This window comes from Phocoena sinus, chromosome 15 (genome assembly GCF_008692025.1).
Source record: "Phocoena sinus isolate mPhoSin1 chromosome 15, mPhoSin1.pri, whole genome shotgun sequence".
NCBI lineage: Eukaryota > Metazoa > Chordata > Mammalia > Artiodactyla > Phocoenidae > Phocoena > Phocoena sinus.
The window spans coordinates 65,602,703-65,630,552 of record NC_045777.1 but is presented as its reverse complement, the minus strand read 5'-3'; the positions used below and the strand labels follow the sequence as shown (position 1 = coordinate 65,630,552).

General features: G+C 47.4%; 1 protein-coding gene across 2 annotated transcripts; it reads left to right on the top strand.

Moving 5' to 3' along the window:
- The first annotated feature begins 178 nt into the window (after nucleotides 1-178).
- On the top strand, nucleotides 179-16,628 carry GP2 (glycoprotein 2). 2 transcript variants are annotated; one of them, XM_032605507.1, is made up of 11 exons: nucleotides 179-279; nucleotides 1,698-1,878; nucleotides 4,347-4,787; nucleotides 5,633-5,743; nucleotides 6,938-7,155; nucleotides 7,650-7,798; nucleotides 9,208-9,453; nucleotides 10,347-10,509; nucleotides 11,464-11,548; nucleotides 12,750-12,794; nucleotides 16,136-16,628. In XM_032605507.1, the coding sequence occupies exons 2-11, from the start codon at nucleotides 1,791-1,793 to the stop codon at nucleotides 16,192-16,194; spliced, it is 1,605 nt and encodes a 534-aa protein (XP_032461398.1). In that variant the 5' UTR covers nucleotides 179-279; nucleotides 1,698-1,790; the 3' UTR covers nucleotides 16,195-16,628. The 2 variants fall into 2 exon arrangements, with proteins under 2 accessions (XP_032461398.1, XP_032461399.1); XM_032605508.1 differs by having other exon boundaries at nucleotides 1,756-1,878; nucleotides 16,136-16,513.
- Nucleotides 16,629-27,850: the final 11,222 nt, after the last annotated feature.

The following is a 27,850-nucleotide window of genomic DNA, read 5'->3' as shown; positions in this document are numbered from 1 at the left end:
TGCTCCTGTTTATAGAGAAGCATTTGCATGAAGGAGGGACTGCTGGGGGGTGGGGGGAGAACAAAGAGGCCTTCCTTCACCATCCTTTGTGGTAAATTGTTTGTCTTACCTGCACCCAACCAGCCCAGTGTATGCCTGGTAGGCTAACTCCAGTCACACCTCTGCACCAATCGTGGAGAGCCACATGGGTGGGAAACTGCAATAAAAGGAAGGTCCACTGCAGGCTTGCGTTCCCATGGCCAGAGAAGGAGGAGGAATGCTCTGTGTTCTCACTTCCAGGTAAGTCCTGCTTCAAGCCCCAGCAGTCTTTCTCCTGATCCTGGGGGCCTCCCCCAACCCTTGACTCACTGGAATTGCTAGGGCTGTTTGTTTCTGGAGGCTTTCAGAACCCAGCAAGGAGTTTGCACCCTGGCCCTTGTTGAGGGCTCCAGATATCACTCTATGTCCAGTTCAGCCATGACTCCAGGCACCTGCTGGCTGCTCCAGGGCTAAAGATGCCCCTCACCCTTGTCCCTGGACACCCCACCGAGAAGACAGGCCTCTACTTGGGATTTTTTTTTTTTTTTAATATTTATTTATTTGGTTGCACTGGGTCTTAGTTGCAGCAGGTGGGCTCCTTAGTTGCGTCTCATGGGCTCCTTTGTTGTGGCATGCGAACTCTTAGTTGCAGCATGCATGTGGGATCTAGTTCCCTGACCAGGGATCGAACCCAGGCCCTCTGCATTGGGGGCGTGGAGTCTCATCCACTGTGCCACCTGGGAAGTCCCTCTACTTGGGATTTTATCTCTAAGAATTACCAGTCCCGGGCGCTCTCTCATAACAGATTCACGCTATCCCTTCCAGAAACAGACCTCTGTCTTCTACTGAAGTCTTCCAGAGGCTGTATGAAGTTATCCAAAGATTTTTCCATTTGAGGAGAGTTTCCCAGAAGAGGAAGTGTTATTTATTTGAGTGTTGACAGGCTCTTCACAGCTCTTTGTTTCTATCCACTCCCTCCCCGTTTATTATTCATTCATCCCTCAAACCCCTATCGAGCAACTCTTGTGCGTCAGGCACTGTGCAAGGAGCGAGACTGGGCTCAGTCTGACATGGTCTCACCCTCACAGACATCTACACACGTAGAGGACACTTCAGGCTCTCTTAGCACAGTGCCTGATGCACAGAACTGAGAAAGGGAAGCCGTTACTTTTGTCGGTAGGTATTCATAGCACTGTCACCCGCCCCCCTCCATCCAGTCTCCAAGAGCCACTACCTTGACCTGAGTAGGAACTACCCTGAGACCTTCTAGGACATTCTGCAGTCCTGGCTGGCTCTAAGCTTGCCTTTTGTTCTCTTGCTGTCAATCTCACCCACTTGGCAAGTCTCCTGTTCCTGTTATACTACCTCCATTCTTCAAGTCACACCTGCTTTAAAGCAATACAGCCCTTCATGAAGGAAGCCATCGGTCCATTTCGAAGAATATGGGCCTAAGCAAGCTATTTCACTTCCAGCACAGTGCTTACACATAGAAGGGGCTCAATAAGTATTTCTGGGATTAACTTACTCTGAGTCTCAGCTTCTTCATCTGTAAAATGGGAGGAATAATAATACTTTCCCTGGAGGGTGGTTCGGTGCCTTAAATGAGCTAAGGTATGCGAGGGGCTTAGTACACGTGCTAACTGATGTGAGTTCCCTTCTTACCCTTGCATGCACCCAAGGGAACAACCTCTGTCTCCTTGATCGTATCTGGGTCTCTCCCTCCCGCAACGCCCCCAGCTGCATTGATAATCTGCGGGCCACTGAGTGACCGCATGTCTCAGCTCATGGAAAGGATGGCTCCTGTCCTGTGGCTGGCCCTGGCCTCCTGCATTCTGACCCCGGCATCTACAGAACAGCAAGGTGAGTGCTCTGCTCACCTGGCATCTCAGATGCCCTGCAATACCTGGAGAGTGAGCAGGGAAGTGCAGAGAAGGTGCTTCGGGGTCAGTGAGGAGACAGGGGCATGACTAAAGCAAAGGTTCAGAAGCCGAAGAAAGTCGAGGGAAACAAGATGAGAGAAGCTGGAATCAGTCACAGTCTCTCAGAGAGCCAAATCAGAAACTCCCCTTCGAGGACAGTGGAAGCCAGTTAACATAACTTCCTGTGCCTGGATATGGGGGCGATCAGAGAGCCCGGGGTTCACGAGGACATGAATCACCCAGGCACTCTGTGCCTTGTTTTGGCAAGCGCCTCTCCTTCTTCCGAGTCAGTTTGCTCATCTGTAAAATGAAAGGACTAGGCTTAGTGATCTCTCTGTGGTCCTTCCAAAGACCCATGGATTGGGCATCTTAGATGCTTGTAGGAAGGGTTCTCATGCTCAACACAAGGGTGAAAATTTCTGCCCGTGTCACCTGTGGAGGGGGCTAGAGGGACTCAGCTCATGGCCTCCCTTGGAAAAATACAGTGGGTGCAGGAAATAATCCAAGAATAACAAGTGCAGTGACTTCTTTCCTTAAAACAAGCATGTGTATAAGCAAGGCTTGAAAATGTCTTTTCTAAAAATTCCCTCTAATGTGATCCCAGCTTTGTGGGGATGGACAGAGCCTTAGCAATCAGAGCATCGGTGCTGGGCACACAGTCACCCATTAAGTAGCTTGTGCATCAGGGGAAAAAAAAAAAGGGATGTGATGTGACCCTGGTAGGATATACTTAATTCATCATTAAGGCACTCACACTATTCAACATATCAGAACTAGAGGAGAGAACTAGCTTAAACTACTAGGCCCCAGGTGCTGTGCGTGACATTTTGCACCTACTATCTCATTTAACCAGCCAACAATCCTTTAAAGCTTTATTTTCCCAAATGGGGCATGCCTATCCTGAAATGACTGTGAGGGTGCAGAAATTCTTAAAGAATTTTTGGGGGACTTCCCTCGTGATCCAGTAATTAAAATTCTGCGCTTCCACTGCAGGGGGCACGGGTTGGATCCCTGGTCAGGGAACTAAGATGCTGCATGTCGAGGGGCACAGCCAAAAAAAAAATTTTTTTGATAGCTATATATACTTTTCTTCATGGGTATTAAACAAAATAACTAGTACATCATACCTATGGTATCACAGCTATTACGCCTTAGGATGAAACGAATTTATAAAGAGAGTCATTGAAAGAAACACATGAAATAAATAATAGGACAGGTGGACACACGTGTGGCAAACGTCATAACCTGAGGCATGGGAATGGATGAAGTACGGGCACCATTAGCTCACAGGTGTTGTTTTGCAGAAGAGTCTCAGGGGAGTTAAACCATCTGCCAAGGTCACCCAGTCAGCAGGCACAGAGCTGGGTTTAAACCCAGACTGAGCAGCCTGTTGGCTTCCTCCGCCCCCCACCCCATCTCTGCTTTACTTGTCTGCCTCTTCACGCATCACAGTCCCTGAATCTGTTAAAAGCCATGAGATCAGCAATCAGAAATAGTCCTGTTAGACCAGTGGGGGGTAATTTTGCTTCTCAGGGGACAATTGGCAATGTCTGGAGACAGCTTCGGGGAGGAGTACTCCTGGCATCTAGCAAGAAAAGCTCAGGGATGCTGCTAAACATCCTACAGTGCCCAGGACAGCCCCCAGCACAGAATTATCCAGCCCAAACATCAACAGTGCTGAGGTTAAGAAACCTTGTGTTAGATCTTCATCTACTGATAATGGACAAATGTCTATGATATATTAAGTAAAAAATGCAAGTGGAAATGGACATATATACACTACCAAATGTAAAATAGATAGCTAGTGGGAAGCAGCCGCATAGCACAGGGAGATCAGCTCAGTGCTTTGTGACCATCTAGAGGGGTGGGATAGGGAGGGTGGGAGGGAGACGCAAGAGGGAGGGAATATGGGGATATATGTATACATATAGCTGATTCACTTTGTTATACAGCAGAAACTAACACACCATTGTAAAGCAATTATACTCCAATAAATATGTTGAAAGAAAGAAAGAAAGAAAGAGATGCAAGTGGAAAAAAATAAGCTCTACAACATTAAACCCATTTTTATTTAAATAGAACTGTATTTTAAACATATGCATAGAAAGGGTCTAAAGACTGTACAACAAATTTATGGTTACTTCTGGGAATGCAATGGACTCTGACAAGTTTCATTTCTACTTTATTCATTTTAATGACCCCGATGTTCTTAATGCCTGTAATGTACCACACAAAGGCCTCAGGATCATTCTGACCCCAAGGTGATGAGGGCTGGTGGTCAATGAGTGGATCATGTTCTGCTTGTCCTCATTGGGGCCCCTAGCATTTCCAAAACAAAGTGTGTCGGGGATAAAAACGCTGTAGGCTCTGGGGTTTCTCTGTAAACCTAAGCATACTGTTACTCTCCAGGTTACAGAAACCCCACCAGTGCCAGTTCCTATGAGCAGGGCTTGGAGTGTGGAGCCCCTGGCACCCCAGAGGCGCAGCTCTGTTTTGACCCCTGCCAGAATTACACCGTACTGGATGAACCCTCCCGAAGCACAGAGAACACGGGAGAAGTCGAGAAATGTGACAGTGACAAGCACGGCTGGTACCGATTTGTGGGAGATGGAGGAGTGAGGATGCCGGAGGTCTGCGTCCCCGTGCACCACTGCCAGACGGCTGCTCCCGTGTGGCTGAATGGCACCCACCCCACCGTCGGGGAGGGCATCGTCAACCGTACCGCCTGTGCCCACTGGAGTGGCAACTGCTGCCTCTGGAAGATGGAGGTGCTGGTGAAGGCCTGCCCGGGCCAGTATCACGTGTACCGGTTGGAGGGCGTCCCGCAGTGTGATCTGAGATATTGCACAGGTGAGGGGAGCAGGGCTACCCGGTGAAGTGCCCAGGGTCAGTAGAGCGAGTGGAGCGGGTCAGGAGGGGACTCAGCAGAACAGCCTCGACTCAGTGCCTGTCAGTTATTGCCCAGTGGGAATGTTGCCCAAGGGCTGCCAGACCTTCCAACGTTTCAAGTAAAGCCAGAAATTCGGATTTGAAGGTGAAATCTCCCGGTACGTCTGTCCACGTGTGTGGCATAATAGTAAGAACTCAGACTCATTGAGATTTAGATTTCACTTGGGCAGTTTAATTCAACTCTCTGAGCTTGGGTTTTCTGATCTGAAAAAAACGGACAATGGCAAAAACAACAGCAACACAGCATGCATTACAGTGTCTCTGCTCCTGTTCTAAACACTTTAAACCATTCATTCCTTTAGTCCTCTCCTCAACTTCATGAGACATGCACTATATAGTTAGTTCAGATGAGGGGTCTGGGGCACAGAGAGGTTCAGCAGTTCTCCCAACATCACAGAGCTGGAATTGTGGCAGAGCCAGATTTGAACCTAGCGCCCCAGCTGCACGATCCAAATGCTTAACTGCTGTGCTACCCCCACCCCCATGTGGTCACCACGTGAAATGAACGAGCTAATGCACGGAAAGTACTGGGAACAGCGTCTGCCTTGTAGTAAAAGCACTAGGATGGCACCTCCGAGGTTCTCACCTCACTGGATTAGGAGTCAGGAAATTCGAGTTTGAGGCTTGACCCTTCCACCAAGCGTGGCACAAGTCTTCCGTGCTCTGTAGAATGACAAGGTTGGCCTTGGTGGCCTCAGGTCCACCCTGCTCTGCATCTTATCCTCTTCCTCTGCACCCTACCCCAGACCCCGCCACCACGCAGGACAACTGTGAGAGGACCTGCCGCTCCAAGGAGGAGTGTCGCTTCGTCAGCGGCACCTGGGACTGCTTCTGCAGACAGGACCTCAATGTCTCCGGTGAGCCCTGGGATTGGACTGGCCTAGTGGGCAGGGCAGGAGGGAGGGAACTTCAGAGGGTCTGGACAAGGTGTGGACCAGAGTCAGTAGGGATGGAACTGAGGTCAGGGGATGAGAGTGCCCGAAGCCGGTGAGTTTGCAAGGATTGGGGGCAGGGATGGAGCATGTTTCCAGGTCAGCCACTGGACCGTGGCCTCAGGAATGAGTGGGCTTGACCCATGAGGGACAAAGGATGAGAACTCTGCAGGTGTGGAAGTTGTGTTCAAATATCTGCAGCGTCTATACATGAGGAACAGGGGCGGACTCCTGTGCCAGTCCTGGATTGGCCACAGGTGGGGCCTGGGGCCTGGGACAAGCCACCTACACCCTCTGAGCCTTAATGTCCTCATCTGTAAAATGGGGATGAGATAATAATAAAAAATACCCACAATGCAGGGATTTTATGAGACTTCAATCAGAGCAGTCCAAATGGGCAGGCTCTGGAGGTGATGTTTTTCTCATCCCAGTAGGTAAGCAAACACAGTCAGGTGACCCATGGGTAGACATGCCACAGATGGGCCCTAAGCCCTGGGTGGGGATTGGATGAGCTTCCCACTGAGATGATCTCCTTCCCTCCGAGACTCTAACAAGGGCCTCCGACTCTTGCTTTGGGCACAGGCCTGCTTTCCTGTGAGCACACTCCCAGTCGCTGCAGAGGAGAGAGTGTTCTAAGCAGAGGGGCAAGAAGCAGCCCGAGTTCCTCATCTCTGGCGACAAGGGTGTCCTTCTACCTCCAGATGCAGGGAGGGCACCTTTCACAGGGGAGGCTTATTTCCTGCCTTCGGGGAGACAGAGAGGAGGGTCAGAGTGTCCCTCTTACATCAGCTGTACCTTAAGTAACTTTAATTCAAAATAATCAATGTACCATTAAGCATATTTTGGGGCGACCTGCTCTGGGGCTCAACAGGAACCAGACACGAGAACCTTCACCAAGCCTGCACAAAAAACGCTTGGAAATCTTGGACCAGGGGCATCTTTGCCAACTTCGCCTACCACAAGCCTGGGTGTGAATCCCACGTGGGTCCCAGGCCCCCTCCAGTCTCCCCAGCCTCCCGGTGGGCAAGGTGGCTTTGCCAAAGGGCAGAAAGTGTGAGCTCTGCCCGCTACTTCCAGGCTTCTGTCCACTCTACCTACCTCCCTCTCCCAACTTTCCAGATGTGCACAGTTTGCAGCCCCAGCTGGACTGTCAGGCCAAGGAGATCAAAGTGTCCCTGGACAAGTGTCTGCTGGAAGGCCTGGGTTTCGGGCACGAGGTCCATGCCTACCTTCAGGACCAGAACTGGAACTGCAGCAGTATGATGCAAACAGAGGAGGACAACTGGATATCGGTGACCAGCCCCGCCCGGGCCGGGGCCTGCGGAAACATCCTGGAGGTGAGTGGTGTTTATCCCACTGCTGCCGCAGTGTGGGAGCTGGGCTGGCGGGGCCTGTCTCAGTAACTGTGAGCCCTTGGACAAGTCGCTTAGCCTCCATGGGCCTCTAGAGGTACGTGAGCTCACACATGTTCGTCCAGGAGAGAGCTGACAATAGGTTTGATGCTTAAGCTCAGTAAATGTAAGTTACGATTATGATTATTTCACTTAGGGACGAGGTGGGAAAGGTTCCCAGAGGACCAGGCGTGGTGGTTCCTGACTGTTCCCAAGGGTCAGCAACTTATTGTTCTAGTTTTTGATCTGGGGTCCTCAGTCCCCTTCCCGTAAAGTGTCAGTGCCACTGCGGGAGGAGGCCCATTGCCTCCTTGAGGTCAGAGGGCAGGGTGTCAGCTTGACTGACAGCATCAACTCTGGAGTCGCACAGACCTGAATCCCAGATACACTTGTACCCTCATCCACGTGAACATACATGTGGTCTTGTTTTTATGCCAAAGAGAAACCAAACCCATGCCATCTACAAAAACACCCTCTCCTTGGTCAACGATTTCATCATCAGAGACACCATCCTCAGCATCAACTTCCAGTGTGCCTACCCGCTGGACATGAAAGTCAGCCTCCAAACTGCCCTGAAGCCCATCGTAAGGTATGGCACTGACCCTTACTTACCCTTTGACCCGTAACCCTGACTGACATCATGACATCTTAGGACGTCCACAGGATCCGCCCACCTCCTTCAGGAGCTTCCGTTCATTCGCTCGTTCACTCCACAAATATTTGCTGATTATGTATGAGGATGTTTGGCATGAACAAGGCAGGCATAGAATATTTTGTGGATATTAAAGATTATTACTATGAAACAATACAACAACATGAAACAGTGTTAATTAAATACGCTAAGGATGGGCTTCCCTGGTGGCGCAGTGGTTGAGAGTCCGCCTGCCGATGCAGGGGACACGGGTTCGTGCCCCGGTCCGGGAAGATCCCACATGCCGCGGAGCGGCTGGGCCCGTGAGCCATGGCCGCTGAACCTGTGCGTCCGGAGCCTGTGTTCCGCGACGGGAGAGGCCACAGCAGTGAGAGGCCTGCGTACCGCAAGAAAAAAATACGCTAAGGAACAAAAATGCACAACAATTTCATTTATCTTGAGGAAGAAAGGCATTAACAACTAACTATATCAAAAATTATTTACAAGTGAGATGCATGCAGTGTGGGGTAGGCTTGGAGTGCTGTGGGATCAGGGAGCAAGGGTCCCTGACCTAATCTTGGTTGGGGAGCACAGTTGGGGGCAGGAAGGCTTCCCTGCAAATGTGGGATTTAAGCCAGATCAGCTTTGATTGGATAAACAGCACCTGTAAATCACCAGAAATAGAACCAAATAGCAATTTGGATGGAATTCAATTTGGGTAGGGGCTTTTGTCTTTTGTTCACTGCTGTATGGCTGTGCCTGGAATGGGCCCTGTTGAAGGAATTCCTCAGCATTCCTAGACTTGCTGGGGGTCCTTCTGGGGGTATCAGAAACCCAAGGTGCCCTTCCCATTCCCTTATTGCCTCCTGGGCTCACAGAATGGCAGGGTTAGGATTAGAAATCTTCTGGTTCAATTTCTAGATTTCAGTCTGTAATGTGTTGGGGCCCAAGGTTCATAAAAAATAAACATTAAAGCCATTTTATTTATCTTGTTAAAATTGGTGTTTCATTGAAGATTATGGGGTGCAGGGAAGAGGTCTGCTGCTAAAAACTGTGAGCCCACAGAACTGGTTCCAAGCCCTATTCTACAGGTTAGAAGACGGAGGTGTTCTTTGAGTGAAGGAGGTATGTCTGCTCTCTGATGCAGGGAGAATTTGTAGGAATCCTGGAGCCAGACTCATGTGTTTGTCAAGTTTAGTGCCTAGAAGGTAGTAAATGCTTGATTTAAATAAGTGATTGAATAGTTCATTTAGGAATCAAAGATAGGCCTCTGCCTTCATAACCCGACACAAGTGTGGGACTTGATTGATTTTGTTCTCACTGGTCAAAACCTGAAGTTTCCATTCTTGTGGTTTCTCTGTTCTCAGTTCCTTGAACATCAGTGTGGACGGGGAGGGAGAGTTCACTGTCAGGATGGCCCTCTTCCAAGACCAGAACTACACATCTCCTTATGAAGGGGCTGCAGTCGTGCTGTCTGTTGAATCCATGCTCTATGTGGGCGCCATCTTGGAGGGAGGGGACACGTCCCGATTTAACCTGGTGTTGAGGAACTGCTATGCCACGCCCACTGGAGACATGAATGACCCTGTGAGATATTTCATCATCAGAAACAGGTATCGGACAATCTGGGGTTATCTTTTGGCCTAAATGAGGTTTGGGCTGGAGAAGAATGATCACCTCATCCCTGCCCGGCAGTTGAGTAACTTGGCTTGCCTCTCTTGGAAAATAATTTGGTATTACATGTGATGACCATACCCTGTGACCCAGAAATATCACTCCTGAGATTGTAGCCTTAAAGGATTAATACAAAATAGGTGGGCAGGGTAAAGAAATGCCAATTATTTTTCATTTCAGTATCTTTTATAACGTTGGCAATAGGTTCATAATTCAGAAACAGGGGACTTTTATACAGATGTTAACACTAACTGAACAACATGAAAATAGTGTAACTGTTATGGGACAAAATATTATTGAATATTGTTAACTAGCAAAAACAAAGGGAAATGCATATCTATAGATCATGATTCAAACCGTGGTAATAATACTAGTTACCATTTCCCATAGAGTTTAGCTGTATGCCAAGCAACGTACTAGGCAGAATATAAGGATTATCTCATCAAATGCTCACATCAACCCTAGGAAGTGCATATTCCTGTCCCTACTTTACAGATAAGAAAAGTGAGGTTCAGTAAAGTAATCGGCTCACGATCGCTTAACTAGAAAGTGGGTTGGGTTGGAATTTGAAATCAGTCTGTCTCGTTCCAGGGACTGTGCCCCCCACCACCAAACTTAAACCGTGTGGGCTTATGGGTAACATTGTGGAGGAAACCTGGAGGAATAAAAGTCTATGTTATAGGTTGGAGAAAACACTTGGCGGGAGGTGGGGAGGCTCTTTAATTCTCTCCGATGCTATTTTTATACTGGGTACAAATTAAAGATGCAGCCAAGGGCCTCAGGCCCCCTGAGTTGCTCTGAAGTTAAATCCCTGTGCCTGTCACCCTCCCAGCTGCCCAAATAAACGTGATTCCACTGTCTACATGGAAGAGAATGGGGTGTCATCGGAAAGCCGGTTCTCAGTTCAGATGTTCATGTTTGCTGGAAATTATGACCTAGTTTTCCTGCATTGTGAGATTTCTCTCTGCAATTCCCTTAAAGAGCAGTGCCAGCCGGTGAGTATCTCTTTGGACTGAACAACTATTCAGTGCCTGATATGGGGCCTGGTACCTCCATATATATTTATTGGAATTATGGATGGATTGAAAGAAGGGAGGGAGGAAAGGAGAGAGGAAGGGAGAAAGGCAAAGGAAGTTAGATGGATGAAGAGATGGAAAGATGGATGGATGGGTGGATGGATGGAAGGGAGGGAAGGAGAAAAAGAGGAAGAGAGGGACAAAAGAAGGATGAATGGATGTACTTTAAGCCTCCAAAAGCCCACAGGTAAGCAATCCTTGTGTCCCCAGGAAGTATATCAGATGAAAGAGCCTGTCCTCTAGGTTTCCTTGGCCCAGGACATTTTAAATGATTTTAATAATAGTTGACTTTTTTTAGTGCTTACTCTGTGTCAAGCGCTGTACTAAAACTTTTATATGCCTTATCTAATTTAATTCTCACAGCAACCCTTTAAGTAGATTCTTTTAGCAACCCCATGGTACATATGAGGAAACTGAGCTCAGAGAGGTCCCTTGCCCAAGGGCCACACAGCTAGAAAGTATCAGAGCTGGGGTATGCCCTGGCTGAGGAGTAACTACAGTGCCCATGCTCTTAACCCAGATTTAGCACTGCCTGCTAAGAGTTGGCATTTCTTGAGTGCGGACTATGTGCCTGTGTGCTGCAGACATACTTCCTTTTAACCTTCACAACCAGGAAGATACTATTTAATAATAGTAGACAGGTATAGTCATTTGTCCCAAATTAAACAGCTAAAAGAGAGGAGACGAGATTCAAACCCAGGTTCATTTGACATGACAGTGAGAATTCTCTAGATTGAGAAAACCAGACATCAGAATTAGGATCATAGAGTGGGTGAGGCTCCATTCTTGGGCCGGAGCTGCCCATTGCAGGAGTAGCCTGGAGAGGAACGTGCCTTTACATTTTGACATAATGAGAATTCTCCATCCCCACAGTCTTGCTCGAGAAATCAACTCCGCAGTGAAGGAGTGGCTATTGACCCGGCCCGTGTTTTAGATCTGGGACCCATCACTCGCAGAGGTAAGAAGTGGCCACGTCCTAGTGATAACACCAGCTGGCCAAGTGCTGACAGTTAACTGCAGATGCCTGGGGTCACCAACCTAACAACCCAGGGCGTTTTCTGCTTCCTCAGTGCCCCCCACTGGTGAATGCATCTTTCCAGGAGATGCTTTGGGTAATGATAATCGCTTGCTTTTGCCACATGTGCTGTGCGCTAGAGATCAGGCTAAGCTCTCAGCGTGCACTGACTCACTTAATCCTCCCCAGATGCATCCATTTTACAGGTGAGAAACTGAAGCTCAGAGAGATTAAGTGACTCATCCAAGATCACCCACTCATGAGCAGCTGGAGTTAGCGCTGAACCCAGCTCGGTCTGATTCCAAAGCGTGTGTCCTTTGCCTTTTCCCTCCTGCCAGGTCCCCATAACTCAGTCTAAGTCCTAAACCAACTTTGTTTTCTGAGGAATGACCGTGTTTCTCAAAATCCAGTTACAGTGTTCTGGGGCATGACATAGGAGAAGCTTTCCAAGTGCTCCTCAAATTTTCATCCCTCCATCCCATGGGTTAGCAGTACCTGTGGTAGTTAGTCATGGTTTTTATTCACACTGGAATGGCAGAATCAAGAAATCCAAAAGAGTGAAAACATTTTTTTTTGTCCTAGAGAAATTAGGATGCAGTAACATTAATAACAGTAATAATAGTAACGGTAATAATAATACTTTGTGCCTGGCACCATACCAAACACATTTATATGCATTGTCACATGGAATGTTCACAACAGTCTAAGGACGTAAGCACTATTACCACTTCCATTCTCCAGATGAGTAAACAGCCTGTCTCCTGAAGAAGGCTCTGCCTGGAATTGTCCTGTCCTTTTATTGCCTCATGTGTTGTCACAGGGTAGCTAGGGGAGCGGGGAGGAGGTGCTAGGAACTTCCACTTTGCAACCAGACAGACTGGGGTTCAAATCCAAGCTCTTCCACTTACTGGCAGACATTGCTGAGCCTCAGTCTTCTCATCTGTCAAATGGGGATGAGAACAGTTTCCTCACAAATCTGTCAGGAGGATTAAGTTTCATATGCATGACAATAGATGCTTCCACAATGTGGATTGTCCGTGACTGTGACGGCCAGGTCCAGGAGGTCTTGGAGCAACTATGGCTACAGTGCCACAGTCAGTGGAGCATGACTATGGCAACCTTCACCTTCTGCTCTTGTCTCCAGGTGCCCAGTCTCTTGGTGTCATGAGTGGAACCACCAGCACTGCAGGTACATCATTTTCTCCTGCCTTTCCCACAGCCCTCCCTCCCAACTCTCCCGCTTTTTAATTCAGTGAATATTTAGTTATAGCCTCTTCTACGTGCCAGGCCCTGTGCCAAGAACTGTGGACCGTGATATAAATCAGACCCTAGACTGGCTCTAGAGATGAGCTCTCACAGTGCAGCAGGAGAGCCAGTCAGTAGACAGGAAATGTTTGTTGAGCACCTACTGTGTGCTAGGCTTTGTTCTAGACAGTGAAGTTATAATGGTGAACGATACAGGCCAGATGCCTGTCCTCATGGAGATTGTGTTCCAGTTGAGACATAGATAACAAAAAGTTAACAACGTAGTTTAGAAATAGAGGAGAGTGATGTGATAGAAAATTACCAGCATGGGTTAGGGTTAAATAACCGCCTTAAATAACACAGAAGTTTATTTCTCTCACACATAAATGAAGTCCACAAGGCAAGCAATCCAGGGCTAACAGGGCAGCACCATGAGGTCATCAAGAATCCAGACTCACTTCATATGGATAAGGGAAGGCTAGCTCCTAGTAAAGAGAGGTAGGCTCTGAGGGCATTCGTTCCGGGATACCAGCAGAATCACAATCCTTAGGGGCCTCTATCCAGATGATCTCATCCCATGTTCCTCAGTCCCCAGGTTTTTCCAACCAGAGCTCTGACATCGTAGCAAAGCTGCCTAGACAGACCATTCAACCATCATTTAAGCTTGGCAACTATATTGAGTCCAAATTTGCTCTTCAGCTGTATCCACTCTCCTATTGGCTGTAGATAAGGGCTTCTTACAAGCTAACTAACTACCAAAGAGACCCTCTGGCTCCCTCACTTGGCCCTAACAATTAAAACTCCTCAGTTACTCATCCGTCTGCAGTAGGGCATTACTATAAAGCAGTAATAATTAACCAATTCCAGTTCCCCTGTACTTAAAGGCCTGAATCATTGTACTGGCCAGAGAATTCCCCCCTCAACAGGGACTTTCTCTTGAGTCACTAATTGGTGAACATTTTAGCAATTATTTTGCTACCTTATGATGGGAACTACTCATGCCACACATATTAGTTGGGATTGGGTTCTAAAAAAAAAAAAAGAGAATCCAACCTCCTTCCATCTCACCCCTCTACCATCTTTAGGGTGTGGCCATCACCTTCATGGTCCAAGATGGCAGCCAGAGCACCGATCTTTATATCTAGGCCAGGATTGAGGGAACTTGGAAGAAGTCAATGACTTTTAAGGAACAATCCTGGAAGCTGACACCTTATACCTCCACTTACATCTCATTGGCCAGTGCTTAGTCACATGGCCACACTTAGCTGCAAAGGAAGTTGGGAAATGTAGTCTTTATCCTGGGTGGCCATGTGCCCAACCAATGTGTGATGGTTCTATTACCAAGATAGGAAGGAAAATGAATATCAGAATGGATAAATGGTCAGAAAATGTTTCAGAGGAGGTGATATTTGAACTAAATGAGAAAAAGGAGACAGGTGTGCAAATATTAGCAGAATAAGCCCTGTAGGCCAAATGAACGCCAGTTGCAAAAATGAGATAGGCATCTAAGCAAATAAATCACAAGCAAGTAGGTAGTGCAGAAGGGGCACACGGAAGAGTAATTAACTGTATTGGATAAGGTCAGGAGAGAATTTCTGCATGTGTTAACATCTGAAAGGGTTTTTGATGGATGAATTGGAGCTCAATAGGAAGACAAATCTAAGAAATGTATTTTGGCCCAAAGGGAAAGCAATGCTATTAAGATTTCGCTATCCCCCAAAATGGCCTATGCTGGTGAACCCAGACATGAAAGAGTTCTACCCATCCTCAAATCTCCAGCTAGATAACAGTCTAAAAGTTTCCAGATAATCTCAAGTTGTCCTCTCCATGCTCAGTGCTAACATTCAGACAACACTCAGAAAAGCAGTGCTCATTGGAGAGGGCGGTTAGAGCGCAGAGCAAAAGCAGCTTGAGAGCAGGGACCTCAATCTCATTCATTTCTTCCAGTCCTTCACGTTAGCACAGTGCCGGGAGCAGCCTGGCTTCCCAGTAGACTTTGCCAAATTGACTAATTTCTTGGTGGGTAGTGGATTCTGGAGCCTTCTGAAAACGGAGGGAGTTACTCCGACCTGGTAGCAGAGTACCACAAGAGGGCACCTATGGTTTCATTGCTTGCTATCTCCCACAAGCATTTTTGATGTTTTAGAATTAATTAAACATCAACCTATGTTTCATAATTATAAGCTGGCTGTCATATACTAATATGTTTCTGAAAATTAGGATATTCTTCTCCCCCTCCCTCCTAAGGACATCAGCAAGTTACTCTGAAAGTTAGGGGACAGAGAGCCGTTATAACCTGGTATTGGGTGGAAGCGGCGGTGCATGCCTCTCCCAGGTCCTCCAATATGAGGCAGCTATGATCCAGGATCCAAGCCCTTCTTTAACCCTGAGTATACAGTAATGTTTAGAAGAGATATGATTCCAACCTCCCAGATCTTAGAGTCTGATTTTCAAAATCAATACTTACATGGTGTTTACCATGTGCCAGGCACTGTTCTAAATGCTTGCTATGAGTTCACTCACTTGCCTTACAAAAATCTCACGCAGTAGTAGCTGCTAGTAATGTTTCTATTTTGCATACAGGGAAATTCAGGTTTGGAGAGCTTCAATAACTTGCCTGGGTCTGCACAGCTAGTTGCAGAGCTAGGATTCTAAGCTAAGTAGTCAAGCAACAGAAGTAGTGCTTTTTAACCTCCCTGTCCTTCTGCCTCTTCAGTATTAGTCATAGTAAGTAATGCTAGCTGCTGTAACAAACAATCCCCATCTTTCTGTGCTTTTATACAACCGTTTATTTCCCATTAAATCACTGGAGGATGCAGTTCAGTGCCTTTGCAGTCATTAGGAACTCAGGTTCTTACCTTCTGGTAACTTCTGGCAACTCTACTGTCCCCCGCAAGTCCTCTCCTGGATCCTCTGCATCTGGTCCCTAGATGATGGATGAGGGAGCAGGGAGAATTATGTAGGAGGTTTTAAGGACCAGGCCTAGAAGCAGCTTCTACCCACATTCCACTGGCCAGATTCAGTCATGTGGTCCCACCTACCTGCAAAGGAGGTGGGGAAAAGTGCCTTCCAGCATGCTCAGAGGAAAATGAAGTTTGTTTGGTGGTGGTGAGACAGCTTTGCCTCTACCACATGGCCCTGTGCCACCTCCCAGGGGCTATAACCCAAAATAAATATTAAGGATACTCTGCCTTTGTCATCCTTGTAAGACAGAAGATAGGGATGCCACCTCATTTTGGCTTCTGAATTCCAAAGCCCACCTGACAGTCCTCTCTTGCGTTTCAGCGTTCCTGGTGGCCTGGCCCATGCTTCTCCTGCCTGTCCTCCTGGCTGGGCTGTTCTGAGAGCTCATCTGGACATCTGGCCTTGAAGCTCGTGTTCTTCCCTCTGGCGATGGCTTCCAGTCACCCTTCAGCTCTGCTGATTCTCTCTCCAAATCACATAGACAGTCTCCAGGCCTGACTAGGTTTGGAGAAAAAGAAGAGTTTCGCTTGTTTGACACTCGCAGTGCCTTTGAATTCCTTTTTTTCTTGGGTGGGTGCCCTGCCATCTGGCCTGGCCGGACTTCCTCATTCATTAGCAGGATCCTGAAAGCAAATTTGTGACGTGCTTCTGTGGCTACAAGTATAGCACATGTTCATAACTTCAGGGAAGAGGGGCTGTGTCAATGGGGGGAAGGGGCGGGGGAATTGCTTGTAAAAAGATACCTCCCACAGACTTCCCAAACACCCCCTGTTCTGACTGCCATGTGAATTGAACAGACCAATGTTTGCTTTCACCCTGCTTCCTCTGGTGTACTTCCATCACAGTTTCAACAATATGCATGGGAACATGTTGTAAAGGGGTCACTTTTGGAGACCTTGTTCTGGGGAAAACTGGTGTCCATTGTTCCCCTGTCCCCCACCACACTGCAGACATGCTTTGACATGCCTAAAACTACACAAACCCCTACCCCGGGGACCTGGATGCTAGAGGAAATGCTCAGTTTGGGTGCAGAGATGCTGTCACCGCAGAGCACACCTCTAGCTGTAAATAGTGATGCCCTTGCTCTGAAGGGTTAAGCAGGGAGTCCCACTATAAAATGATGCATCAGTTCTGCCATGGGGATGTAGCAGCAGAGCCTGGGGGATGGGTGAAGTCCCTTTCTGGAAACCTTGAATGAACCCTCACAAAGACTCCATGAAGATGCCACAGATAGAGAATGCTATGCATGAGGCCTCTCCAAGCCAGCCTCAGGGAAAGTGACAGGATCAGGGCTAGGCGACCAGAGGCAGAGCCTATCATCTGCCAGGAGGAGACTTTCCAAAGTGCCACGTTGTTCAGAGATGGTATGGTTGCAAGAAAGAGAAACCCACTCCAGTGGACTCAGGCCACAGGGGAATTAATTATAAGGATATAGGAGCACCAAGTCCAGGGACAGAAGATACAGCCTGACTGCACAAGGAGAACCACGAGAAACTGAAGTTTGTCTGTCTTTCCACCTGTCACTCTTCCTAGAACCTTGCAGCCTTTACATCTGCTTATCTTTATGTGTTCCCTTCATTCCCCCCCTCTCTCTGTGAAACTAGCTTTACCCGTTCATTCATCATCCTTGATTAAATACGGACATTGCAGCTTCATATCACTTCTTAATTCAGAGACCACAGAGACCAACTGGCATCTTGGTATTCCACATCCAAATTGCACCCGGGGAAGCTGATTTCCTTGTGGGTATGAGTGCTTTCCCTGGTCCAATCATTGAGGGCAGGCGAGCGGGCTCATCTAGCACAGAGCCAGTGGGGCCGACCTGAGGGGGCAGGTCTCAGATAAATGGGGGTGTTCCTTGGACAGATATCCCAAAAGACCACTATGATAGTGGCTTCTTTGAAAGGGGGGTTCCCAGGAGGAATTGCTTTCTGTTTCCCAGTAAGTTAGAGGATTCACAGCTACTATATTCCAAGGGAGGTGTCATGCTAGGAATGGACCTGAAAGGAGGTCAGAGGTCCTAATCTTTCGCCTCTCTGAGGCTCATCTTCTCCCTTCTGTAGAAAAAAGGGGCTTGGCTAGAGCAAGATTCACAACATTTATAGTGGAGCTATTTCTTTAAATACGAGTCTACATGAACATCCAATATCTAGAGATTAAAAGCAAATAGACTCTTGTTGATGTCAGGTAGGGGGCTTACCTCTTCCGTTCTGTGCTTCCCTCCTCAAACCCCCAAAGAAACTCCATGATAACCCACAGGGTTACCAAGGGCAAAATTTTGGAATTCCCTGGAACATACAACCTCTAATATCCCTTCCGGTGTAAAGCACACGGGATTCCACTTAACTAGACTGACGCCCTTTGTCTATCTGTCTGTCTAACATCTATTTGTATATCATCTATCTATCTATCTATCCATCTAGCTCCTAGTCTCTCTTTCCCTCTCCATCTGTCTGCCTATCATCAAGGTAGTTACAGCTTTTTGTGTTCTGTGAATGGGCATCCCTACAAGCAAGAGCCACTGAATATTCAGTCTCCTTCGTTCATTCAGTCAACACTAATCCTCTGAGCAGTTGTTATGTCCCAGGTCCAAGGGCCTCTGGGTAAAATAATGAAGGAAACACAGTCCCTCCCCCTAAGATGTTGACAATCTGGTGGAACACAAACATGCACAGGCAGATCACATCCACACACACTTTCCCACTGACCCTCAGGCCCAGAACTCACACCCATGCCAACATATACACTTGCAACAGATATACGTGTCAACTTCACGTGCTCAAAGATACATGTCACACACAGAGATCCTCACCTGGGCCCTCAAGCTCAGTCACCTACATGTTTATTGCCACGAATAACTTAGTAACAGCTAACAGTTTAACATGTCCTGTGCATCATTCTAGATGCACTGTGGACACTGTATCATTCCACCCTCACATTAGGTACTGAAGATATGTACTTTTATTGCCCCCAGTTTAGAGATGAGTAAACCAAGGCTTAAAGAACTACTCGCCCAAGAGCTTATAGCTTTCAAATTCTGTATTCAGGGTTTAAACCCAGGTAGCCTGAATTTGGGGCATTTGCTCTTGACTGGACATTCTATGCTGCTTCTGTTTATATACAAAGCACACACACACACACACACACACACACACACACAGAGGTACTCATATATCCACACATGCACCACTATATATACGTGCATCCACTCATGTGCATACAGGCACATGGGAACAAATGTGGACACAAATGTGGACACATTTGCCTACACAGAGACCCTCACACATACCAGACATGAACATTAATGGACACACAGATGCTAATGTGTACACTGACTTATGCGTGGTCATGTAGATGCAGACACATACACCTTAGTACAGAAAAAAATAAAACAAGAAACATATGCTATACACACACACAAGCACACATAGATACATATACATATGCATACAGGACCTGGATCCAACTCCCCAGGAGCCAGGACTCCAACCATGTCTCCTCTCTCATTAGTTTTCCTCTCCTCCATCCCCAGTCCTGCACAGCTGGGCACTGAGACAAGAAGTCCAACCTGGGTCACAGTGAAAATAGGCTCTAGACTCAGCATCTGGAAGTTCTGGAGTAGAAAGATGATGGAGACAGTGAGAAGGAACCTGACCCGTATCAGGAACACTGACGTCTCTGTCCTGGCGGGGCGTGGGGTACCTCCTCGTAGCAGTGGTGGAGGATGCAGAGAAGAACTGGGCAGCCCTGCCCTCTAGGACCTTAGAGTCGACTTGGGAAAGCAGGGCATACAGACTCCATGCAGCCAAAGCCAAGCCAAAGCCAAGTGTAAGACTGACACAGACACTGCTGCAAGATGGGGAGAAAGGAGAACTCAACTCAGCCTGGGAGAAGAAGGAAGTATCCCAGCCCAGAGAGTTTAGTCCCTTCATTTTCCAGTTGGAAACTGAGGTTCCCAAAAGAGAAGTCACATGTCCATTCTTAACCCTATAAGGGACACTAGAAGACGTGTTGTGACCAGCTGGGCATGAGGGGCAGGGGGAAAGTGGTCCCCTGAAGGAAATTGGAATGAGGACCCTAAAGGATAAATTCCACCCATCCTAAGTCATTTCATAATCTCTCCTCACCCCCTCCTTCTTCTTCCACCCCTTTCTCTTACAAAGGGCTGGAAATCACCCTTTTCTTTTCCTTCCTCATCACAGTAGATTGTCCCTTCTAAGGAGAGAATCTTAGAAGGTTCTGTGACCTTCTGTGACTTTTCTTCAATTCCATTGACGCTGATCTCTTCTAAGTCACCGTCCTCTCATACCTCTATAATAGCTTCCCCGCTGGTCTGTCTCCAGCCTCACCCCTCCCAATCCACTCTCTACACTGCGGCTAGTCAGCATATAAAGCGATTCACTTCTCTCTTGAAACCCTTCAGCAGCTCTTTACCTTCTATGGAATGAGGTCAGCGTACTAGCTGGCAGACAAAGTCCCCACCGTCTGAGCCCTGGCGGTCTCTTCAGCCTCAGATCTTATACGTATCCCCTATATACCCCTGTTCTGGCTTCTCTGAATTTTCCACCTGTTCCATTTCACCTGTGCTGCTTTTTTCATGTGCTGGTCTTGCTGCCTGGAAGGCCCCTCCCGTGCTGGGGATGTGACCCTAATTAACTTTAGGGTCATTTCTCCTGGAAAGCCCTCCTGTCCCTGCTCCCCAGTCTAGAGCTGATTACACTCCGTTCTGTGAGCCCTTCTCTCCAGAACCTCATTCTCCTGTTCATTATCAGCATCTGAAGTGATCTGTTTATACTCATCCCACATCCTCCACCCTAGACTGTTGGTTCCTCAAGGACAGGGGTTTTGCCATATTCACACATCACTGGCTGGATAAATGAAGACACAGCCTGCATCATCTTCCAGGAGAGGAAGAAAGAACTTAATATCAAAAATAAAGAAGAATTTCTCACTTGGATAATTATGAAAGCGCCAGCTCAGAATGGGAACAGGAATTCTGGGCTCGACCCCAAACGTGCACTGCATCCCAGTGTCAGTCAGTCTTAGCAAGGATCGCTTTTCTTTCCCTTTAGTTCCCATCTTCTGTGACTTCAGGGGAGGTTGCTTGGAAATCTGAGTATTTTTTTTTTCTTTTTTTTTCTCATTGAGGAGGGCTCTTAGGAAACTGATAGAGCGGTTATTAGTGGGGAGCAAATTGAGAGAGCTGAAGAGTGATTATAACTTAACAGCAGGGGGGGGAAACACACACAAGAAAACCCCCCATAAAAACCAAGCACGTAAGAGATTGGGAGACTAGGTCCAGAACTGAACACACATAGCAGCTGTAAGGGTGGAAAAATAATTTTCCCTCTATTCTTATAGGTAGAGGCTGAGACACACACCCCCCACCCCCCGCACCAGATACACACACACACACCATAATAAAAGATTAACAGGAGAAAAACAAACATCAGTTTAATAACATGTCCACCTCCTGTATACATGGGAGATGCCCAGGAAAACCGACATGCAGAGTGCACTGGGCCAGGAATCAAGAAATTCAGATTTCAGACTGACTTCTGCTGATGTGAGTTCAGGGATGCCACTTAACTTCCCTTGGGCCATCTGTAAATTAAGATAATGATACCTCTTCCACCGCACTTAATGATCTATGACTTCTGCTTTCGACAGGCTGTGGCTGTCGCATGTTCTGGCCCCAGCATAGCCCTCTCTATCCAAACTGGGGCTGTCTCAAGACACATTCCCAGTGGTACACTTGGCCTCAGAACCCTCTGGTTGGCTTGGAACCTGGGAGAGCACCTCTCTGGTCCTGAAATGCAAGCGGGGGCGGCAATTCAGAACTCGGAGATTACCTGGGAGAAAATGCTCCCTTCCTTGATTCCTTAAAGTTCTTTCTGAAGAGACCAGTGGGCCAGCTCCTGTGCTGGTCTTTCTTCGCTCTCTGGGGACTCACTGGAACTGGTTTACCTTGTCAAGTGTCCCCTCCAGTTGGAACTTCTCAGGTGGAAAAGTGGCACATAGGGCCGCCTCAAAATAGTCGTGGCTGTATTGCATTGTGTGTGACAGTAACGCGGCTGTAATGAAAAGGTGATGTCACTTTGTAGCCGCAGAATGCTTTCACTATATTTTATTGGTGTATAATACACATATCACGCACATATCTCACTTACACACCTTGATAAATTTTCACCAAATGAGCCCTCCAATGTAAGTAGTACTCAGCTCAAGAAATAGTAGCCCCCTTCCTGCCCCTCCAGTTATTGCATCTCCCAAATGCAACACCTGTCCCAGCTTCCAGCACCACAGAGTAACTCTGTCTGGCTCTGAACTTTATCTAAGAGGAGTCATACAATGTCTATCTTTTGAGCCTGGCTTCTTCTTTGTTTTTTTTTTGTTGGGGTTAGGAGTTTATTAATTTATTTAATTTATTTTTGCTGTGTTGGGTCTTCGTTTCTGTGCGAGGGCTTTCTCCAGTTGTGGCAAGCGGGGGCCACTCTTCATCACGGTGCGCGGGCCTCTCACCATCGCGGCCTCTCTTGTTGCGGAGCACAGGCTCCAGACACGCAGGCTCAGTAGTTGTGAGGCTGGCTTCTTCTGATCAGCATTGTCTTTGTGAACTTGATCCATGTTGTGTTTAATTATAGTTTGATCATCCTACTTGCTGACATGGTTCTGTAGGAAGAATACAACCTAAATTATTCATCACTTCTACTATTGAGGACATGTGGATTGTTTCCAGTTATCAGCTGTTGCGAAGGTTGCTACTTGCTTGTTCCTGGCTTTTGGTGAGCACAGGTACCCATCCCTGTGAAGTGTGTATATTCAGCTATAGTAGCTACTACCAAGCACTTTTCCAAGGTGATTGCACTTATACCTGACATGCTTTTTTTTTAACATCCCAAGATTCCAGTATCTAGTGACTATTGACTATTGACTCCACTTCCTTGAGCACCCCAAGACCTTTGCCTGCCTCAGGGCCTTTGCACAAGCTATTCTCTTGGCCTGTTAGTCTTTCCAGGTGAAGGATGGACAAGTGCTCATCCTATACGCCCCTTTCAAGCAGGCCTGTGCCTGTTATACTCACCACTTCATACATAGCATCTAGCCCAGCCTGGTAAATAACCAGCCCTAAACAAATGTTAGTTCATGTTGCTGTTGTTGCAATAAATAGTCTCCTTCCAAAAAGAAAAAGCAACAACCACAAAAAGAGTTTCTCTTTCCCAAATTCTATGATTCCGGGAAGTCAGATTTCCTGACTCATTCTGCTGTGTGCTGATCCGTATGTTACCCCCAAGGGGTCTAAACTCCCCACAGGAGAGGGGCCGTTAGCAGGTGTGTGTGTGTGGGGGGGGGGTCTCCCCAGGCCCCCAGGGGAGCGGCGATCTCCCTGGGGCTGCGCAGTCCCTGCTCTCTACAGAATGGCCAATAGAGGGCACTGTGGGAACATAACCAAAAGAAGGAGGGAGGCGGTGGTCAGAATTAGAAAGACAGAGCCGGAAGGGACCTTCATTTTGCAGACCCAAACCTTCATTTTACAGATGAGCAAACAGATTCCCAGACAGGAGACTTGACTCGCCCAAGGTCACACTGGTACTGCTCGGCGAGCGGAGATGACTCTTCACCCCTTGGCGTTCTCCGCTCTGCGTGGGAGCTGCCAGCCCCGAAGGAGCCGGTTGCCCGCGGGCGCTGCAGCCTTGAGCCGCCAAGGCCGCCGTTTGCCAAGCCCCCACTGCCCCGAGTTTTCTCCTTCTTTGCTCCTGTTACATCGGAGAAAGGATCTAGATTTTGGAGGTAGGACAAAGCATACAATGCCCCTTTGATTCCACAATGATCTCTGAGGAAGTACTCTACTTTTCTTAATAACGGCTACCAATTATTGGGAACTTCCTGGTGCCAGATATTATGCATTACCAGATTTAATCCTCAAAGCAGGAGTGCTTTGAGGGTTCAATTTTTCCCTCCCTTCTGGGAGTCCTTTCCTGATCATCACCCCATTGAAAGAGACCTTCCCCCTCACCCATTGCCTCTCTATCACAGCGCCTGGTTTATTCCTTCACAGCTCTTATAATTATAACAATTTTGGTTATCTACCTGTCTGCTTATTTATCACCTGCATCAACTCCTCTCCTCCTTCCAGTAGACTCTGAACTCGGTGAAAGAAAAATTCTGGAGCTAGACAGACGTGAGTTCAAGTCTCAGCTTGTCCATTTACTAGTGTTATGACAACCTCGTGTGAGTCACTAAAACTGTCTGAGGCTGCATTTCCCTTTGTAAAATAGGGATTCATGCTTGTATTTTACAGGTATATGGTTGGCTGTGCCAGTCATTTGTTGATTAGATCCCCTCTCCAATATCATCATTGTGGTCATCCACCCTATATTTGATTACCCTCTGTGATGGAGAACTCACTATAAGGCGGCCCAGATAAGGCAGCATATCTGGGCATTCCAAGGTCAGTCATAAGATATATGACTTTGGAAAAGTCAGAAATCTTTTCTGAGCCTCAATTTCTTATTCTGTAAAGTGGGGATGGTGATGATAAAACCCATTTCCCAGGGATGCTGTGAGGATGCAATGAGATTGTGTGTTGTGTATAAGGGTCTGGCATATGGTAGGTGCTTACCAAATGTTAGTTTCCTCACCTTGTTTCTTAGAAAGGGGGAAATGACTCTAAAAAGCACATTTTATGATATCTGAAGTTGTTATAATTGATGGCATGACATAGTTTGGAGGCACCGTTCTTTTCTTCTTGGTGATACATATAATGATGTGTTTTATAATCAAAGTCATCTTAGATTCAATGAGATGTGACAGTAGGTTCCAGGGACAATATTCAAATTCAGGTTTGCCTGACTCCCAAGGCCCATTTCTGGGGAGGAGAGTCAGGTAACGGTGGACACAGTTGAGAAGAGAACAGACAGTAGAAGTGTGTTCCAACTAAGACTTATCTGAGCCTGGCTGTCCAGAACGCCACCACTGCTCAGCTGGTAATTGAATTTGGAAATGTTTTACCATGTAGGTCTGTCTGAATAAGACTCTTCATAACCACTGGTGAACTGGCTCCCCTGCAACTCCAGCCCCATCCCCAGCCAAGCCAAACAAAAACTTAAAAACTGCTAGCGGGGGCTTCCCTGGTGGTGCAGTGGTTGAGAGTCCACCTGCCGATGCAGGGGACACGGGTTCGTGCCCGGGTCCGGGAGGATCCCACATGCCGCCGAGCAGCTGGGCCCGTGAGCCATGGCCGCTGAGCCTGCGCGTCCGGAGCCTGTGCTCCGCAACTGGAGAGGCCACAACAGTGAGAGGCCCGCGTACTGCAAAAAAACAAAGAAACAAAGAAAACTGCTAAGGGTCATATTAATATGCTGCGCTTATGTGTGTAGGGCAAGGAGAATCTGGGGCTAAATTAAACAAAGATGTCCATCATCTGCTACTGTCAATGGATAAGTCTGGAGATTGTACCTGTGGCTGTTTGAAAGGACACAACATTTGTTGAGTTTCTACTGATTTCAAGGCCTTGGGCTAGGCATTTTGACAAAGGCAAACAAATTATCTCCTCACTACAACCTTATGAGGCAGGTATTATTTGTTTAGCTCATCTGCATACAAGGAAAATATAGACAAGGCTGAGAAACTTGTCCAAGATCAGGCAGCTAGAAAGAGGCAGAGCAGGGACTGGAGTCCAGGGTTACTTGGGCACAGAACGGCAAGGAAATTGGTTGAAATTGCTAGTTATAAACCTTGAATGAGCCAACTCTCATCCTTTTTCTTGGTTCACAGGGATCCCAAAATTCTGACTTTGTTATCTTTGCAACATGTACTCTGTATTCAAGAAAAATCAGACAAAGGGATATGAACTCCAATATACAAGCATTCATCTACCTTGCACTCTTCCAAGAGTGGTCTCTTTGTTGGGTGGACTTTGTAGCAGAATGCACCGGCGTAGCCCAAGTTCCTTATTCCTTTGGGCCCCAGTTACCACATCTAAGGGAAGATGATAACCCTTCCTCTGTTGGAGACAAGAGCCTGATAAGATGCTCTGAAGGGCCAGGAGCAATGGTCAAAGGAGAACCAGTCGGCATTGCCCCAGCCGGGGAGCCAAAATTTTGGGCACGTGGATTTCCAGACTCAAATGGAACAGAAAAGAAGAGAAAATTGGAATATTTGAAGCTGAGGAGGTAATATTCCAGGGTCCGCACTGTCAGTCATTACGTCATTTGCCTTTCTGACCCTCATTGCTTCTGTTCCCTCAGTTTCTCTGCTCCACTAACTATGGGCCAGTCACTGAACTTGGACTTCAACTACTTTATTCCAGCATTTCTCAAGCTCAGCACTCTTTACCATTTTGAAGTTAAACCAACTGGGGTTCAGAGAGGTTAAATTACTTGCACAGAGCTGAGCAGTTTGAAACAAGTCTGACTCCCAAACCCAAGCTTGTTCTACTACAGTATACTTTTCTACCCACTGGAGCATGGGGCAGGCAGATGGACGTCGTGGGCATGAGTGACAAGCTGTTAGGAACAAGAAGTAAGGTCATTGGGACAGCTGTTTCAAAGAGCCTTGGTTAATGGAACAAAGATTTCCCCCAGACATAACACCTGATATCAGCAGATTCCGTGGTTACTTCCTGGTATGCAGTTCCCAGGTCTCAGCCCCTGGGAGCCAGAGGGCACATGGTCTAACCCTGAACTGAACGGAAGAACTAAGACAGGGACAGTCCTGTTAACAACAGACACATAGTGTTTATCATGTTGCAGGCACTGCCCTAAGCACCATAGCAATATTAAGTCTTTTAATTCTAGCAAGGAAAGTACAATTGCATTCTCCTGTAAGATGGGAAACCAAGTCACAGAGACGTTAAACAACTGCCAAGTCACACGGTTAGCAGACAGCAGAAGTAGGATTTGAATCCAGGCATTTGGGTGGTAGAGCCTGCATCATTTGACCATTGTGCCTGTCTGAGCCCATCTGCTTTTGGCCCCATGGCTTCTCTGCTCCCAGAGCCTCGGCATCCTGGTTTGAAGGGTTTGTTTTGTGCCTGGAGCAGAGACAGCCAGTTCTGCTCTCACTGATAGCCACTGGAGTCCAGCCGATAGACTACCAGTGGGCTGTCAACAAGGAGGCTTTAAACTCATGCAGAAAAACCCTATAGGATAGATTCATGGGATGGCTCCATACATTCTGGGTGGGTCTACTTCCTTGTAGCCTCTGGGATTTTTTTGTCTATCCCCCAAACTTCCCCTTGTCTTGCTGTTACCCTCAAATGTGTTTATTTCACTGTGGCCTAGAAAAGTCCTCACCTTCAGCAGCCAGAGTGGTGAATCATATTGTGGCCCTTCGCCTCCCGTTGGCACTAGACAGACAGATCACCACTGATAAGAGCCTCTTCCTACACCTCTCGGAACTCACTGCTATTATGGCCTGTTCCGAGCTATGATGAGTTATGTGTCTCTCTCTACTTCTCTAACTTGTGAACTCCTAGAGAGAATGAACCATCTTATTCACCCAACACACCTAGTGTAGGACCTGGCACTTAAAGATACTTTATAATTACCTGTTGAATGCATAGGTGGGTGGATGGGTGGTTGGATGGATGGATGGATGGATAGATGGATGAATATACAAGGTAACTCTCAGTGAGACCACTTTTCATCACCACCCCGATCAGTTCCTATTCAGACAGATGTAATAGCTTCCTAAAGGAATCTTCACCTCCACTTTGGCCCCCCTAAAACCTGTTATTCATACTGCAGCCAAAGGAATGCTGTAAAGATGCAGATCTGATCAGCCTTGACTCACCTCTGTCTAAAATAGGCCAATGACTTCCCACTGCCCTTAGAATAAAATCCACATTCCTTCCCAGGGCCTGTGTCAACCAACAAGCTGTGGTGTCTGCTGACCACTCCATCCTCGTCCCGTGTCAGCCCCCCTCCTCACTGATGATGTTTGGACACTCAGCCATCTTTCATTTCCTAGAATGACCCCAGCTCTTTCCTGCCTCAGGGCCTGTGTCTGAACTTGCTGTTCTCTGTGTCTGGA